General features: G+C 45.0%; 1 protein-coding gene across 4 annotated transcripts in view; it reads left to right on the top strand.

Annotated features, from left to right (window-relative positions):
* Positions 1-18,663, top strand: part of PTPRM (protein tyrosine phosphatase, receptor type M) — an 840,737-nt gene that overhangs the window by 813,399 nt on the left and 8,675 nt on the right. For all 4 annotated transcript variants that reach the window (XM_025365055.1, XM_025365057.1, XM_025365054.1 and 1 more), the window contains 5 exons: positions 159-332; positions 1,301-1,432; positions 5,527-5,652; positions 8,040-8,203; positions 15,055-15,190. In XM_025365055.1, the coding sequence (XP_025220840.1) occupies positions 159-332; positions 1,301-1,432; positions 5,527-5,652; positions 8,040-8,203; positions 15,055-15,190 (732 nt within the window). The remainder of the gene's footprint in view (positions 1-158; positions 333-1,300; positions 1,433-5,526; positions 5,653-8,039; positions 8,204-15,054; positions 15,191-18,663) is intronic.

Below are 18,663 nucleotides of genomic sequence, written 5' to 3'. Positions count from 1 at the left end.
GGGCTAGGGCTGCGGAGGGGAGGGGAGGGGAGGGCTGCGGAGGGGAGGGGACCGTCTTGCTGTCAGCCACAAGAAGTGTTCATCTTTCCAGAACTGCACGTGAGAGGAGTCCACTGCCAAGTCTTCTTGTCCTCACGTGCCTTTCTTTTCTCACGTAGACCCTAAACATGGTGACGCCAACGCTGCGAGTGGAGGACTGCAGCATCGCGCTGTTGCCCCGGAACCATGAGAAAAACCGGTGCATGGACATCCTGCCCCCAGACCGCTGCCTGCCCTTCCTCATCACCATCGACGGGGAGAGCAGCAACTACATCAACGCTGCCCTCATGGACGTGAGTGCCCTGCTTCGCGCACGGGTCCGAGGCTGGGGTGACTGGACTGGGGAGGCTGCAGAACAGGCGTGGGTCTGCCCCTTCTGCTCACCAGCCCTTTTGTTTTTTAAGACACAAACTTTTGTTTCCAACAAAAAGTAGGTTTCAGATTCCACGTATGTTTTTGTGTCAGGGCTGATATCCTTGGTTTCTCAGGGACCACCAGGCCAGAAGTATCCATAAATGCAACATGGCACAGTTGCCTCTGAGCGCTGAGATTTTTAACCTGCTGGGCGGGGAGCAGGGGACAGCTGTGAAGTCACCATGGCAGGAAAATGGGTTAATCGGTTTGCAGCATTATTTTAGTTCATTTTCCTGTAATTTAGCCTGTAGTTAACATAGGGGAAAGCGCAACTCATTACTTCCCATCAGTCTGTTTACTTGTTGCTATTCAGTTGATGGAAAGAGTGAATGGGTGTGTTCTCTGCTAACGTGGAAATTTTAATTCTATTGGTGTCATATCATAAAAGGTACCTAAACTTTTGTGAAGCTCTTCAGAGCTGTAAAAAAAGTAGATGTATTCTTTATGGCAGAAATAAGAACACTGTCATACATACAAATTGCTAGCAAACAAGTTTTAGAAAAAGCAGAACTTTTAATTATGTGTAATTTTAAAAGTAAAGTTAAATTTTCTCCATCAAGATAATTATGTATAGATTCGATATTGCTGCTCTACCAGAAATTTTCTAAAAATTGATAAGAGATACTAATTAAGTTTTCTTGGTATCAAAGTAAGACTTTTATCACTATTATTCTGCAGAGAAGTTTATATTTAGTCTATGTTGGTGCTGACAATGGTGACAGAATTCAACACCTGTTAAACGTGTCCAGTGTTTTGTGCCACAAGTTTCCTTCTGCATGAAATAACTTAGCTTCTTCTCTTCCCATTTTCCTGAGTATATTTGGAGCATTCTTGTTTGTGTTTGCAGAGCTATAAACAGCCTTCAGCTTTTATAGTCACCCAGCATCCTTTGCCAAACACAGTGAAAGACTTTTGGAGACTGGTCCTGGATTATCACTGCACATCCGTCGTTATGCTAAATGATGTGGATCCTGCCCAGGTGAGACCCGGACTTCTTACAGTCAGAGCTAGTGCCGGGGGGTCAAGTTTGTTTGCACCTGAGCAGTGCAGGCCCTGGTGCCAGGTCTCAAGTGCCAGTTGAAGTTGAGAACTGGGGATGCTGAACACAAAGGTTAAAAATCAGACGGAATTAGGGGTTAGAAAGTCAGTTGAAACCAGAAATACAGGCTGAAATCATAGATGGTTGAGGTGACAGGGCAAGACAGGGCCAAAAGTTGAGCTGTTCCTGAAAGATGGAAATATCCACTGGAGGTTGACAAGGTCGCAGACCGAGTCAGGGCTCAGCAGGAACCTGAACATCGCAGAGCCAAAGCAGAGCAAGCAGACCAGAGGACAGTGGAGAAGGGAAGATAGCATTTGACACAGCCCCTGATCCCATTCCTGGAGCAACTGTGTGCTTCCTGGCATGGCTCACTGGGAGCCTACAGGTAGAGATTGTCATGCAGGGTGACAGTGTTGGGATGACAGAGGAGACAGGCAAGCAATTTTAAGGCACAGCAATTAGTTTTCTCAATGCTTTGGTAAAGATATTAAAAAGAAATAATACTGGGACTTGGAGATAAGAGAAGTTTGGAATGATAGATGGGGCTTTTGCATAGTTACTCTTAAACATTAAAGAGAAAGAATTGGACAGCGATGACTCAATGTTAGTAATAGGGTTAGACACATTTTCTTGAAGCAGGTTGTCAGGCAAGCATTAGCGCAGTGGCCCTTTAGGAGATGAATTCATTGCTTTGGGATGTGCCTATACCAGTCATAGACAACCATCATGACAGTAGGCATTATGGGAAGTTTGACCTTAGCGTGTTTTAAGAAACAACTTGTTCTGGAACTGAATTAATTTCCTGTCCAGTAGACACAAATTCTTTCTTTTTCTTAAAAACAAACAAACAAAAACAAAAACAAAAAGGTCTGAAGCATTTCAGCATCCCAACTGGACATCATGGCCAGATTTTTCCTTCCTACAATCTATTTTCTTGCCATCGTCCAACCATAAATGGCATGGACATTCAATTCAGTTCTATAAGGTTTTTAATTATGTCTGAGGCACTGCGTTATATAGTAAAGCTCTCGCCTGAAAGCTGGTTAATGAAATAATAATGATAATCTTTGTTCTTATCCAGTCCTTTTGGCTTAAGAAGCTTAAATATTTTAAAACTCTTCCCCATTGATGCTCTGAGAAGGTTAGCTTACGGTCATTTATAAAGACAAGCAGACACCACGGCTTGGGAAGCTTCAAAGACCCAACTCAAAATAGAACCAAGGATCCTGATTTTCTACCTCACAGTGGCATGGCTGAAATTTCACTAATTCTAGAGTCTTAAGTCACAAACACTTCTAAAATAAGGGACTTCTTCCTTATTTAGAATCATTATGGGTTTTTTCTTCATGTGAATCCTGAAATGTGGAGATATTTTTGTTCATATTAGTGAACAAGACATCAGGGATTGTAGTGTGTTCTTTCTGAACAACTGCATTGGAATTCTAAAGCCGCATCTAAACCCAAACTATCTGGACTCAAACCAAGCCTTGGCTGGCTCATGGGTAAGAGAGACAAAAAGACTCCAGTTCTATTCAGCAGACAGAGCTGATTTTCAGAGTGAGAGAAAAGAGGCTCCTGGGATTCAGTCTTTTAGCCAACACTAAACTGAGCATTTGAATGTAAAGGCTTTGCAATTCTACAAGAATAGCACTCAACGATTTTAAGTATTTATAGGTCCGGTTCACGGACGTGTTATGCACCATTTAAGCCATTTTCTACATGGTTTACTTGGGCAGAGCATAGAATGCAACGTGCCAAGAGGCAAGCACAAGCTGCGTCACTCATATTTCTTTGGTGTAAGTGGCAAGCTTTTGGTCAGGAGCTTGAACGAAGAAAGCAAGCAGAAAGCAGAGTAAGTTCAGGCAGTAGAAAAATGGGCAGAACGGTTCAAATGTGCATGTTACAGCTTTTATAAATATCTTGGCTTCCCATCATAATGCCTGTTAATTTTAACAGTGGGTACCCTTGGGCATCAAAAAGAAAATAAACATCAGCATGCTATTATTTGACAAGGCAGTTTTATAACTTGTCACCAGGAAGTGCTGGTGAGGAAGGAAATATTTCATGGAAGCATTATTTAAAAATAAATAAATGTAATTTTTAAAATACTATCAGCTTAGCTAACATAAAAAGCACGCTTGGTTACCCTACTCTCATTCTTACTTATAAAATCCCACCTTAACTGTTCTGTGATGGAGAGAGAGATACTGCCGTTTCCGCTGACCCACTGCTCACTGAAAACTATCCTGCAATCTTGGATATAAATCAACCTTAGCAACCTTTGACAATGAGATTTTAGATCCTTTGGAAAATAGAAATCATCTAGAAATTCAACCAGTGGATCCTCCTTTCGTGACACATCATTCTGCACAAAATTAGGTGATTGTCTTCCTCTGCTCTTGGCCCAGTATAGAAACAGGTTATATAATAAAGTAGTTCTCTCCTTGCCTTTCCATAGGCCACCTGTCCCTCAGCTAAATCAGAAAGATAAAACTTAGATGCAGCTGGGCGCGTTGGCTCACACCTATAATCCCAGCACTTTGGGAGACCGAGGTGGGCGGATCATGAGGTCAAGATATTGAGACCATCCTGGCCAACATGGTGAAACCCCCTCTCTAGTAAAAATACAAAAATTAGCCGGGCATGGTGGCACATGCCGGTAGTCCCAACTACTCGGGAGGCTGAGGCAGAAGAATCGCTTGAATCCAGGAGGTTGCGGTGAGCCGAGATCATACCACCGCACTCCAGCCTGGCAACAGAGCGAGCTTGTGTCTCAAAAAAAAAAAAAAAAAAAAGTAGATGCTACTTAAAAAAAAAGTCATAGGAATAAGAAGTCCCTGTAATTTCAAACTTTAAATGCCTACTAAGGTTTTGGGGCTTTAAGAAGGGTTTTTGAAGAGAAAAGTCTTAGCAGTTCTTCCTTCCTGACTCTTTCCCAGGGCAGGAATTTTGTGGGGTGCTAGCTAATAAGCACCTTCATAAGCCGCTATGCCCAGCCCCACTCCTGCTGCACTGAGTTGTGTATTTACAGTCACGCAAAAGTTCTAGTTACTCAGTATCAACAATAGGTAGAGTTTGAGGCTCTAGGAAATTGCTTTTTTAATTAGGCCACTTCCAGGTAAAACAGCAAAGCATTTACTCTTACTACAACAGATTTGCTAGATCTGAGCTGCAAGAGTTTGGACTGGAACATAAAAATGCAACCCAACAATGTTATCAGTTCCAAACCTTGTCACAAAATAGCCTTATTCCCAATAGTGGTTATAAAATCCACTCGCAGTCCCAGCCAGCAGAGCATGGAGATCTGGGCTTTAAGACTTGTATAGCCATCTTGAGTACCTTACATCCTGGGGTGGCACCTGGTGCCTCTCCCTGGGGCCTGATGAGAGTTCCTTTCACCATGCAAAAGGGGACATGGCGACTGCCATTCACATGACCTCATAGGAAAGCAGAATTAGTCATGGCTAAAAGGTGCTTTCTGAGAAAATGAAGGAAAAAGTCCCAGGAAAAGGACAGGTGGAGTTGAGGAATCAGCCAGCAAGGAAGTCCGAAAGCCTACATTGCTGGGAGGAGAAGAGAGAAAGAAAAGAAAACAAAGAGAGTCAGTGAAGTCTTCAGAATTCCTGAATGATGTCTCCAAACACAGCATCCCACACCTGTAATCCCAGCCAGCCATCTGGGAGGCCGAGGCAGGAGGATCACTGGAGAAGAGGGATTCAAGACCAGCCTGGGCAACGTAACAAGATTCCTGTCTCTCCAAAAATACAAAAATTAGCCAGGCATGGTAGCACACACCTGTGGCCCCAGCTACTTGAGAGGTTTAGGGGCAAGAGTTGCTTAAGCCCAGGAGTTCAAGGCTGCAGTGAGCCATGATCACACCACTGCACTTTAGCTGGGGAGACAGAGCAAGACCCTATGTCTTAAAAAAAAAAAAAAAAAAGATTACTGAATGTCAGTACTAACCTTATCCAAACTGTTAGAAGTAAATTTCCTCTTTTAATTAACCCTGTGTTTATATGTTTTGAATTCAGTTGTGTCCACAGTACTGGCCAGAAAACGGAGTACACAGACACGGCCCCATCCAGGTGGAATTTGTCTCTGCTGACCTAGAAGAGGACATCATCAGCAGGATATTCCGTATTTACAATGCAGCCAGAGTAAGAGACGGGCCCATCGTGCCTGTGATTATGGCTTCATTTATTTTCTCACTCATTGACTATTTGGAGCACTTACTCTATGTCAGTCACTGTTCCAGGAGTTTGGAATATGTCAGTGAAACAAAAAAGCACAAATTCCTGACCTTACGCAGCTTACGTTATAACGGGAGCAGTATTTAGAACGTAATGATACTTATTAAAGCACGGCAAGGCAGACTTTATTCAAGACCATCCTGATAGTTGCAGGGACCCCTGTCACAGGACCTTGCAGCGGACAAGAAAGAGTGGGCTCAACTCCGAGTATGGCATGGGCAGGCAGGAATTTCTAGCCAACAGGCAGGCTGGGGGTCCGTGGATGGAAAATTACTAAGGGGAGGCATCAAGAGTAAGGGGGGTTCTGGCTAAACGGACCTAACAGGATTCTGGCTGAAGGCAGGCCCTCAGCTGTCTGGCTGAACACATACCTGGGGAATGGTGGAGGATGAGGAACCTGATCAGATATCAAATATGATCAGACATTGAGGGTGGGTGGTTCTTGCCATGGTGACTTAGCAGAAATTGCTAAAACTGGATTTTACAAGGAAGTTCATGGATAGGCCTAGGAGAAGGTTCAGGAGCCTGGCGAAAGTTTGGTCTAGCAAAGAATTATTGTCAGAAATCAGATAATAAATAACAGATATAATAACAGATGCAGTAAGTTAGGAAGTGACAAATTCTACAGGGAAATCAGTAGGTGGGTTAGAAAGTGCTAGGGCCTTGCACAGCGGAAGCACGCTCTGTTGTAAGCATGCGTGCCCTGTGAGCCAAGACGGACGAGGCCAGAGGGCACTGAGGCTCTCTGGGGAGGCAGCTTTCTAGGCAGAAGGAAGGTTCAGTGCAGAGGCCCGAAGATGTGTTCGCCAGTGTGAGTGCCAGGACAGCAAGGAGGTGCGTGGCCCAGGCTCAGTGAGCAGAGGCAAGAGTAGCTGATTGGGAGTGAGCAGTTCACCTGGAAGGACAGTGGCCTGGGGTCCCCAGGTCGAAGGGCCTGGCAGTCACTGTCAGCATTTGGGCTTTTGCTTTGAAGGAAATAAGGAGCCATTCCAGAGTTTTGAGTGCAAGAATCCAGTGGTGTAATTACATTTTAAAAGGAGCACTCTGGCTCCTGTGTTGAGAATAGACTGGAGGAGAGAGGCATCAGGAGGCTGTTGGGATAAGCCCCGTGAGAAATGACAGTGATGGGAGAGGAGATCATGGTGAGACGGGAGAGAGCAGGAGTGGAGGTCATGAGAAGGGGAAGGTTCTGATATTTTCTGAAGGTAGAGCCAGCACGATCCCAGGGAATGGAGGGGACTCAAGGTTCCTGTCCTGAGAGCTAGGATGATGGAATGGATACTGACTGAGTTGCCGAGGCTGCCCGTGTAACCGGATTGTTTGGGGGTGGGGGGCATTATGGAGAGAGGATCAGAAGCTCAATTGTAGACATACTAGGTTTGGGATGACTGTTAGGCCCCTAAGTGGGAATATCAGGTAGGCCTTTGAAAATATAAGGGTGAAATTCAAGAGAGAGGGCTGAACCAGATATATGAATTTATGACTTATTGGGATATTGGTAATATCTAAACCCATGAGCATCAGTGAAATCAAATGAGAGGCAGCAGAAGAGGAAGCGCCCTAGGGATTGAGCCTGGGGGCTTCTGGGAGAAGGGGAGACTGAGGCAGAGAGAGCAGGAGGGAGGGACTGCTGTGGGAGAAGGACCAGCCAGTGAGGAAAGCATGTTGACAAGAAGAGAGTGTCACCCGTGTTAGATGCCACTGAAGGCCACAGAAGATACAGTCCAGGTGATTTAGCCATGGCCGGATTAAAGTTGTTTTCATGTTTCTACCATAAGCTAAGTAACACTTTTTTGAATTCTGCAATTCTATTTCGTTATGACTAAGGATTAATTAACTATTGCTATCTTAGCAAGATTCAACATCAATAAGCAAAACTGTGTTATGCTCACAGGAAGCAGTGTTCTCTGTCTTCACACTGAGCTCACAGACATCTCCAGGTTTTAAATTATTCATTACCTGTAATTTACCTGTAATTGAAGTTATTTTACCGCTTAACATGACAATGTGGTCAGTGCTTATGCTGTGTTATTTTTCTCTTGGCCTTTGCAGAATGGGAAGCATTCTGCCTCACTCGTATTTGTCTGGCCTGTCATTTAAAACCCCTGGTTGTTTTTAACTGCTCGAGATTAAACACCATAACTCTTCAGGCCAGCAGAAGCCACCTTGGTAATTTGTAGGCAGGACTCGCCTTTAATAATGGGAAGATCAAGTGGGTGGAAGGAGCTCGCTGGAATTCAGTAAATAACGCCTGTTTTCCTTCCACTCCCTGATTGTCGCCTGGTTCTTTGTAGCCCCAAGACGGATATCGGATGGTGCAGCAATTCCAGTTCCTGGGCTGGCCGATGTACAGGGACACACCAGTGTCCAAGCGCTCCTTCTTGAAGCTCATTCGCCAGGTGGACAAATGGCAAGAGGAGTACAACGGCGGGGAAGGCCGCACTGTTGTGCACTGCTTGTAAGTGCCTGACAGAGCTCTTCATTTAAGAACAGCCAGACCCCACACTCGCTGTCACCCCCTGTTTCTCTGTCTTTTGTTTCACTAGAAATGGAGAAGAAATAAGTAGGTCTAGGTGACGGGGTAGTCATGACACTCAGTGAGGGATTGGTTGGCTTTTCAGGAAACAGGATATGCACATCCTTCATTTGGATGGTGTGCCACTGCTGTATAACCAAGCACTGGCCTTTTGATTAGGAGCCCTCTCCCCTGAAAAAAAAAAAAAAAAAACAAAACATCGGCTCTTGAGATCCAATTGTTAAGCTTTCAGGAATTTTCTGAGCTGGGTCTTCAGCTGTTGGTAACTTGAATTCATCCATGGTAGAAGGATTTACATCATGGAAATCAACAAATGCTACAACTCAGGGCTCCATCCCACCAGCCAAAGCCAGTTTACCATCACATTGTTTGATTATTCAATTGGAAATCATGTCAGAGGTCTCAGAGGAACGGGTGTGTGTGTGTGCACGTGCGTGCGCGCTTTTTGGGAGAATGTGTATATTGGGAGGATTTGGTTACAGCCAGTGTCCCCAGAACGGGGCTTCCAGGCCAGCAGATTTTGCAGGTGCTAAATGTGGGCACCCCTGCTCCACATGGCTCCCAGCCTTACCTGCACATTCAGAATTATTTGAGGAGCTTTAAATGAAAACACAAAACACACAAAAAAAAGCCCACACCCAGGCCACACCCCAACCAATTAAATCAAAATCTCTGGCAGTCGGGCCCACACGGGGGTGTGTTTTTAAAACGCCTGGTGATTCCAATGTGCTGAGATAATAAGGTTGAGAGCCACGGAATAGAGACTGCCACGCTTCTCAAAGCACTTTTACCTGCATTTTCTCATTGGCAATGATATGTAGCTAATCAACCAGCTGGAATCAGCTTAATAGAACAGGCAATTAGAAAGTCATGGCAGTTAAGGAAGATGCTTAGAGAATTGGGGGAAATTTAAAGTATACGCGTATGTCACTTTTCAGTGAAGTATCATTAGAAGTACACACCGAGATCTCTCTTAAATTGAAGGCAAAATATTCACTCCGGGTAGTTCAAGCCTAGTTAAAGTTGCAGACCTGGCTCAGGGCGTGGGTTACTCTCCAGTCAGTGCCCTTGTCTGATGCAATGCCACCTCCTACCCCGGGCCTGCGAGGTCTCCCGGGAAGCCCAGGACTCTGCCTGCCTCTCAGCAATCAAAACACGATAGTGTCTCATCCTGCAGGAAACTGATATTCCTTTGGAAAGAGCTGTAAGAACCTACCCACAGTTGTCTTCAACCAAAAGTTCCAATCTTTTGTCCTCTAAAAAGCAGTTTATTAACCTCACCTGTCTCTAGTTGCTGTCATCCCCCCTTTCTTCTCATGGACCCAGTGCATTAAAAAATCTCTATCGGCCGTGCACAGCGGCTCACACCTGTAGTCCCAGCACTTTGGGAGGCCAAGACGGGCGGATCACAAGGTCAGGAGATCAAGACTATCCTGGCTAACACGGTGAAACCTTGTCTCTACTAAACATACAAAAAATTAGCCGGGCATGGTGGTGGGCGCCTGTAGTCCCAGCTACTCAGGAGGCTGAGACGAGAATAGCGTGAGCCCGGGAGGCGGAGCTTGCAGTGAGCTGAGATCGCACCACTGCACTCAGGCCTGGGGGACACAGCGAGACTCATCTCAAAAAAAAAAAAAAAAAAAATCTCTATCAAGAAAATGACAAAACCACATCCCTATTTTTATTTCTCTTCAGTCCAGATCCGACCTCTGATCAGAATAAGAGACACACTGAGATGATACAATCCCAGCAAAAACTATTAATATTGTAGTTCGTTTGTATTATTAGATATGTCAGGTTTTTCTAAAATACTAAAAATGTTTGCAGATATCCCTGCCTGCATCTGGAGACCAGCATCTGAGCTAGATGTACATCGTTCCCCCCGGGATTAGTACTTTCTAAAAAGGGTCAGTGCTTTAACCCACAGGACTAAGTTACTAGTGACTAGAAGAAGTTGAGGCACCGGGACAGGCCTAACAAGAGGACATAAAGATTTCTTAAATCACTGCACCTTGTCAACAACACTCTTCCCAGAGGCAGCTGTGACCACAGAACTAAACAGTGGCATTGCTGTTCCATGTGAAACCTAAAGCAATCAGCTGTTCTTCACAGTGGACGGTGGGAGGCATCCGTTGTTTCTTCTCTCCTGCCTGCGCAGCATCTCCTCCCATTTTCTGCTGAGAGAACCTTGATTCTTCTTTGGAACATTCCCCCCCACCCCGTCAAGCCCCGCCTTGGTTCATGTGGAACTGTCTCTTGCTCCCTTAGCATCAAGGTGGGCATGAGACCTAGGCCTGGTGAGAATGTTTATTTTTGTTTACATTTATCTATCTAAATCTAAGGGGGGTTTTTTTTAGCTATAAGAAAGAAAATTAGTTTACATTGGCATCCCCCAGTACTGGCCAGGAGATAATCGGACCACTCCAGTGTTCCTCTTGGAGGTAAGAGCATGGCATTCAGCATAGTGTAGCGCCACCTAATGGCTGTGGGTGGAGAGTTCCCGGCTGAGACAAGACCTGCAGGTGCTTTGAAGTGAATGGTGCTTGAGCCATAGATATTCAAGGTATGCAAATAGGGAGTGTTTTTCTTTATACGTGTCTCCCAGCTAATAAAACTAGTTTCATCCCAGCTAATAAAACTAGATTAAATGGATAGAATTAAGATTTCACCACTTTGCAACTCTTGATGAAAATAATGGACTAGACAGTGGTCTTCAACAGCTGCCAAAAGCATTAGGTGCAAAGCTGATGGGAAAAGTGGTATAATGTTAATGCAAGGATAGAAAACAGCTAATCTTCTAATTAGCAGAAGAGACAGTCCAGGGACAGATCCATACCTCAGCATCATCTGACTTACAACAAAGATGCCATTGCAACACAGCACTGCAGAGGGTGGGGGAGACTGCATGGACACATTGGTCTCCCTCACTCCATGTACAGAATCCCTTTCAGATAGATGGTAGACCAAACAGGGAAAGTGCAACAACAAAGCTTCTAGAAGAAAACACAGGAGAAAATCTCCATGACCACAGGTAGATTTGTTAAACAGGACACAGAACACTAGCCTTAAAAGAAATACTGACAAATTGGACTTTCATTAAAATTAAACCCTTCTCTTCATCAAAAGACGTCAATAAGAGGGTGAAAAAGCAAGGCAGTGGGAGGAGAGTTTTATAATACAGGTGTCTGACAAAGGACTCGGCTACAATGTCTTATTAACTACTGTACTGCAAGCCAATAGGAAAATGATAGACAACTCAATTTATTAAATGGGCAAAAAACTTGACAGGTACTTCATTGAAGAAGAAGAAAAAAAAAAAAAGAAGTCCCAAATAGCCAATAAGCATAGAAAAGTTACTCAACGTTACTCGTTTTTAGGCAAATCCACATTCAAACCAGGATCAGATGCCACTGTGTGCTCACCAGAATGGCTGAAATTTTAAAGACAGACAAATAAATAATAATCCCAAGTGTTAGTGAAGCTGTGGAGTAACTGGAACTCTCATACACTGTAGGAAGGAAGTAAATACTGTACAACCATTTGGAAACTGACAGCATTTACCAAAGCTAAACATACAGGCACTCTGAGGCTGAGCTCTTCTGTTCTTAGAGAAATGACTGCAGAAATGAATCATCTGCCAAAAGATAAGCTTATCACAGGTTTACTCATAATATTTACAAACTAGAAACAGCCCAAACATTCATCAGCTGTTGGATAAATTGTACAGTGGGTATTCATTCAGTGGAATTCTCCTTAGCCATATAAAAGAATAAACTACCAATATAACACCGTGGGTGATTCTCACACAGACAACACAGCGTGAAATAAGCCAGTCTCAGGAGAAGACATAGTATATGGTTCCATTTACACAAAGCTGAAGAACAGGCAAAAGCAATTGATGATGCTAGGCTTAAGAATGGATTCTCTTTGGTGATACTGATGGTATTGTTGAGGAAGGAATGTGAGGGAGCCTCTTGGGGACTGACCGTGGTTTGTATCTTGATCTAAGTGGTGGTTACGTGGTATATGCATTGGTAAAAATTGAGTGAGCTATCTACTAATGGTCTTCATTGTAGGTATATTATACTTCAGTTAAAAAGCTGATTCGGAATTTCATAATGGGCTGATCAAGCTGATATCCGAACATGATGATCACTCTTAAAACCATAAAACAAGGGACAACCAGATATTTTTGGCTTGCTTCCTAATGAAAGTATACTTTAAGTATCCTTGTATAAATAAATAAATGAATTCTTATCAAGCCCTGGAACTACCTACCAATTTACAGGAAATACAGAGTTAGAAAGCAGCATGTTAAATGATACCACAGATATGTGATGAATGAGAAAAATCTAGGATGTGGGACTCTCTACGGGACAGATGACCTGGTTTCCTCAACAAATAAATTCCCAAGAAAAAAGAGAGAGCAGAGAGGAGCTCACAGATTAAAACAAATTTGCAAGACATACCAACCAAATCCAATCTGTGGCCTTTGCCTAAATGTGGATTTTTTAAAAAGCAGCTGAAAGAAACAATCTGGGAAATTGGAACACAGACTAGAAATTTGATTATTTTAAAACAGTAATGTTTGTTATTTTAGGTATGATACTTATACTGTGTTTAAAAATAAAAAGGTCCCATGGCCAGGCGTGGTGGCTCACACCTGTAATCCCAGCACTTTTGGGAGGCCGAGGTGGGCGGATCACAAGGTCAGGAGATCGAGACCATCCTGGCTAACACAGTGAAACTCCGTCTCTACTAAAAAAAAATACAAAAAATACTAGCCGAGCGTGGTGGCGGCGCCTGTAGTCCCAGCTACATGGGAGGCTGAGGCAGGAGAATGGCGTGAACCCAGGAGGCGGAGCTTGCAGTGAGCCAAGATCTCTCCACTGCACTCCAGCCTGGGCGACAGAGTGAGACTCTGTCTCAAAAAAAAAAAAAAAAAAAAAAGGTCCCTTATCTCCTTGAGGAAAGAGGGACTGCAGAGTTGGTGCAGGAATAGTGTGGAATGAGCCTGGACCATCATGTGGTTGCAGAAAGTAAAGAAAGAAGAAAGGTTGGGGGCTTGTCAGAAAAGAACAAAAGAGCTACCCTGTTGGAGCTGAAACAATGTGAACAAAATCAATATTAGTACCATCGGATTTTAGCTGATAGAATAACATTATGTATAAGCTCACACTGAAATAAATAATAAATAAGCAAATAAATAATTTAATGGGGAAAAAGAGACAGCTCTTTCTTAGGGTAGAATCTTCAAAGAGAGGGAAACAAGAAATCACCATTAGGCAAACACCGCAGTGATAATTAATTGTTGCAGACAAGATCCACCAACGGATGCTCAGATCAGTGGGCGAGAAACCAGATATCTGCATAGTCCCAAATATCTTCCCCCCAGATATTTATTGACTGCAAAGAGAAAGATGATAACTTTATAGTGAGAAAATCTGGCGGACACCGTCTTAACAAGTGAGCAAGTGAACATCACCAGTAATAAGACACAGGAACATCCTGAACCCCTGGGAGGAGGTAACATCCCCTCTCTGGTTTTCTTACCGAAATGCACGGCCTTGTTTCCAGCCATGAGAAGACATCAGACAAACCCAAATGAAGGGATGGTCTACACGTTGTAGTTTGTGATGACTTCTCAGATGGTGGCTGGGGAAGACAGCTACTTTCTACTTCTGAGTTCCACATTCTTTATATTCTACAAAATCACTGATCGGTGCTCTTCAAAAGTGTCAAGGTCAGGAAACACAAGGAAAGACTGAGGAAGTGTTACTGACTGAAGGAAGCTAAGGGGATAGGACAGCTACATCCACAATTGGATCCTGGACCAGAAAAAGGACATTCGTGGAGGAACTAGTGAGATGTGGCTACAGTCTGTGGTTTAGTTAATAGTATTGTCCCAGCATCACGTTCTTGGTTTGCATAATGTGCTGTGGACATGTGAGGTGTTCACATCAGGGAAGCTGGATATGCATTCTCTATGCGATTTTTACAGCATTTCTGCACATCTAAAATGGGTTCAGAGTAAAAAGTTTTCTTTAAAAATTGCCTCTATGTTTTATAGATAAATAATGAAATGCTAATGGATGTTTTGTTGTTGTTGTTGTTTTTGAGATGGAGTCTCATTCTGTCACCCAGGCTGGAGTGCAGTAGCACAATCTGGGCTCACTGCAAGCTCCGCCTCCTGGGTTCACGCCATTCTCCTGCCTCAGCCTCCCATGTAGCTGGGACTACAGGTGCCTGACACCACGCCTGGCTACTTTTTTGTATTTTTTAAGTAGAGACAGGTTTTCACCATGTTAGCCAGGATGGTCTCGATCTCCTGACCTGGTGATCCACCTGCCTCGGACTCCCAAAGTGCTGGGATTACAGGCATGAGCCACTGCGCCTGGCCGCTAATGGATGTTTTTAAAGGCCAGATATGTCTTTGAACATAACCCATACTTGTCACACCAATTTTCCTGGCAGACCCTAAATAAGGTTCACTGAAAATTTTCTACCTGGGCCCTTATCGATGAAGTGCTGTATCAGAGAATGTGACCAGGGCTGAGTGGAGCTGGGAGAGGCTCTCAGTCAGGTGACCTGTGGCCAAACATTGCGGATGGCTTGCGCTGTTTGCTTTAATTAAAAGCACCTGCCCAGGTAGGCGGTCCCTCAGCCTCAGAGCCCTTCCTTGTTACTGGTTGGCCAGGGTTTCAACACTTCGTTTCCACAGGTGTTTGCGAGATGCAGTGTAAAGTGCAGTCATCTGATCTCTTTCATAACAGGAACGGCGGAGGCCGCAGTGGGACGTTCTGCGCCATCAGCATCGTGTGTGAGATGCTCCGGCACCAGAGAACCGTGGATGTCTTCCACGCTGTGAAGACACTGAGGAACAACAAGCCCAACATGGTCGACCTCCTGGTAGGACACCCCCTCTGAGCTGTTCCATGAGACCCTCCATGAGCATTAGAATCCACGCCAGCTCCCAGATTCGCAGGGAGACTGATGCGTAGAGGAAGAGACTCATTTTCAAAATCACAATGTAATCACTTGGCATGTAGGGCTTTTTTCCTTCTTTCTTGTTCTCCCTCTTCCTCTCTTTGTTCTTCACAAGGAGACTTTGTCTCCAGCTCATTGGAAATAGGGAAATAGCTGAAACTCACAAGTGAGCATCCTTATTAACTTCCCTTCCTGGCAGTGCCTTCCACGTGGCTAAGCACTTCGTCTTCACAGAGAAGAAATAATCATAGTATGTGAAATGCCAGATTTTCAAATTATATATTTTATAAATAGCTTAATCGCCTAATATTTATCAAAGCTGTGAATTTTAGTTTGACATCCAGAATATTGCATTTAATTATGGTGGCCATATCTGAGAAAAGGATTAAAGGAGATGAGAAACAAAGGACAATGTGCAGTTATTTTCTTAAGAGTATTTTATGAAATCTCTTTTTATGTGGAGCTGTTGAAATGCCAACCACTGTGACTCTAGAATAGTTTAAAGGAGGGAGCTTTTAGATTAGGTTTTGCAGTTCTCTGTGAGCGGAGGAAGGAGCTGAAGGAAACAGCAGGACTAATCCAAGGTTGGAAAATGGCTTGGGGGCAGGAGAGGGAGAAAGAGGTGGCCGATGTGACAAGCTCCAAAGCCAGTGTTCCCAGGTCCACGGCGTCACAGCACTGGGGCTAATGTTAACAATTAAAATAAAGGGACTTAAGAGGGAGTTGAAAGTCAAGCTGAGTTGGAGAAAGTAGCCGTGGTCCCCATGCAGTTTAAGAAGTCATAATAGCAGTGCTGCGGGCTGGCTAATAGTAGTGACCAATGACAACGAGCTCCCAAACGTGTCCCGCTCAGCACGAACCACTCTCCAGGGCATCTGCTTTGCCCAGATACATGTCTCGTGCCTGAGGAGCTGCTCCATTTCCAAGAAGCATGGCTGCTGGTCGGGGAATGTGGCACACCTGCTTGGCCCCATCAGCTGTTAGCATGTTGGCTTCTGGAAGGGGCAGAAAGGACTGTGCTCCCCAGACTCCTGCTCCCCTCCTCCCCACCCTACAGGGCGCCCACGGAAACCCAAATTCTAGTCTCAACTCTGCTGCTAATTCTAGTTAGGTGACCCCAACACATTAGTCTTGTCATTTAAGTGTCCTTAAGCAAATCAGTTAACTCCTCTAGGTTTTCGTTTTGTAAACTAGGGATACCATTAGCTCATGGAGGTAGCCAGCATGCAGAGAGATGTGAAGGTTTTGGAAATTGGAAAGGGGAGAGGTGGTTGTAGAGAGTGTAGGAGTCTGCCAGGCGTGATGCCGTCAGTGGCCTGGCAGAAGGGCTCTAAGTGCCCTGGACATAGTAACGGATTTCCTGTGGGTTGTTGAAGGGCTGGTGTGGGGCTTCACTAGGACCGTCTCCCTCCCTGCATCCCGGCCTGAATGGTAAAGAGTTCTACCACCATGGAATTCCCAGTCTTCCAGGACGGAGGCAGTTGAGCAAAGAGTGGCCATGCTGTCGGCGGAGGCCTGAGTTTGGGCCGGCAGAGGATAGAAACAAATGCATGAATGAAATATTCTGACTGTGGCTTCGTGCAGTAGTTAACCTCAGTAATTCAGGGACAGGTATGCAGCCTGGAGACGCTGGCTGGTACTTGGGCACAGCTGACCTTGATCAAAAAAAATGTCACTTCCTTCTCACTGCAGCCTGAATTAAGCAGATCATTAGAAACAGGTCCTTGCAGGCCTTTCCTGTAATGGCTCCGGCCGCAGCTTTCACCACTCACCAGGTTTTACGGGCAGGAATGATGGGGCTTTTACCAAATCAGTGGTGCACGTTAGAGGACGGGGGTGATTTTTCATGAAATAAATGGAGGCTTAGGTGGCTGAACCAGAAGGGAGCTTGCGGTCCCAACCCACGATTCTGTAATAACTTAGGACTTTGTGTAGTTATGTGTGACCCTAATGGAGAAGATGGGATTTCTGGGTGCCCAGACCAAAGGTCAGCACCAGTTGGAGGATAAGGTCAGGGTCTGAGAAATGTAGGAAAGTTTTGCAATTTCCGGAGAAAACTGTGACATATCTGTCACAGTGGCTGTTAGGGTATTAGATAATACCGGGTGACAGAGAAAAAAGTCACCGTGCTCTTCTCAGTGGGTTTGAAGCTTCCAGAACTGAATAGGACCTGTTGTCATTTGGTTTTGTCTGTAAATACGACTTCTGTTTGGCTTGGTGTTGATACCTGTGTACGTTGGCTGAGATAATTAAATTAGCTTAGGTCAGGGTGATAAAGTCTGGTACAGTTTTATTGGGCATCACAGGCCATCTGAGGCCCGAGTGTGTCCTAAGCACAAAATATTGTGCCAGCAGCTGAAAAGGGCAGTGTCCTGAGTCTACTTAGCTGCGTCTTCAGAGGATGACGAGCATGTGCCAGACAGCCCTGGGGGCGCTTCAGGCTGGGGTGCAATAGAGGGGCCCTCGCCCTGGCCCCACCAGTTCTTATACCTCACGTGTGCAGCTGCATCCCTCATGGGCCCTTCCATTCAGAACAGGCAAATGCTGCCGCTCTATCCTCCCTGCCAGGGCGGGTGAGTGCACAGAGGGACGCTGTGTCTCTCCCCATCTCTCTTTGCAGCTCTGATTTTTCTAAATTGCTTCTGAGTGGGAAGATGCATCGGTTCGTGCTGAAGCATGGCATTCTCCAGGGAGATCCGGAAAGCCCTAAAGATGTATTTCTGCACATTTTTCGCTTTGGGGGCTCTGGAGAAAAGCCAGTGGATTGCCAGGAGGCAAAATAGTTTCTCATACAAGACTAGATTTTTTTTTTGTATCCAGCAGGGGCAGCTGCATTTTTCCTGAACCCTTTTTTCGCCCTGCTTCTAAGTTATCCATCTCTTCAACCAGCCTCAAGTCCCCATCAAAGAACTGGGTCCCAGGAGGGTGGACAAGGACAGCACAGCCTGCGATTCCCCACGACTCGCCTAGTTAGATTCAGAATGGGTCCTGGCACCTGAGCTCCTTTGAAGCGACTCCAGCTGCAGAAAAGCGGCTGCTTCACACCGGCAGCTCCCTTCTCACTTTTGCCTTCTTTAATGGCTTTTGAAGTTCCCAGGGCTCTGTTTTAACATAGAAATGGTCTTTGAGGGCAGATCTTGCCTAGAGAAACATAGTATCTCCTTGCCTAGAGAAACACAGTATCTCCTGCGAGGTGGTGGGAACTTTGGAAGACTCCCCTGCACAGCCTAGTGCACTGCCCAGGAAATGAATAACTGGCACATGCCTTGGCAGGGCTGACAAAGCTGCCTCTGCAGGTAATTACACACTTTAATACGGAGTGCAGTGGCGTGATCATAGCTCAAACCCCTGGGCTCAAGCCATCCTCCCACCTCAGCCTCCCAAGTAGCTGGGAC

This window comes from Theropithecus gelada, chromosome 18, assembly GCF_003255815.1.
Source record: "Theropithecus gelada isolate Dixy chromosome 18, Tgel_1.0, whole genome shotgun sequence".
Taxonomy (NCBI): domain Eukaryota; kingdom Metazoa; phylum Chordata; class Mammalia; order Primates; family Cercopithecidae; genus Theropithecus; species Theropithecus gelada.
Note: the sequence above shows the minus strand (reverse complement) of the source record. Positions and strands in the feature narration are given on the sequence as shown.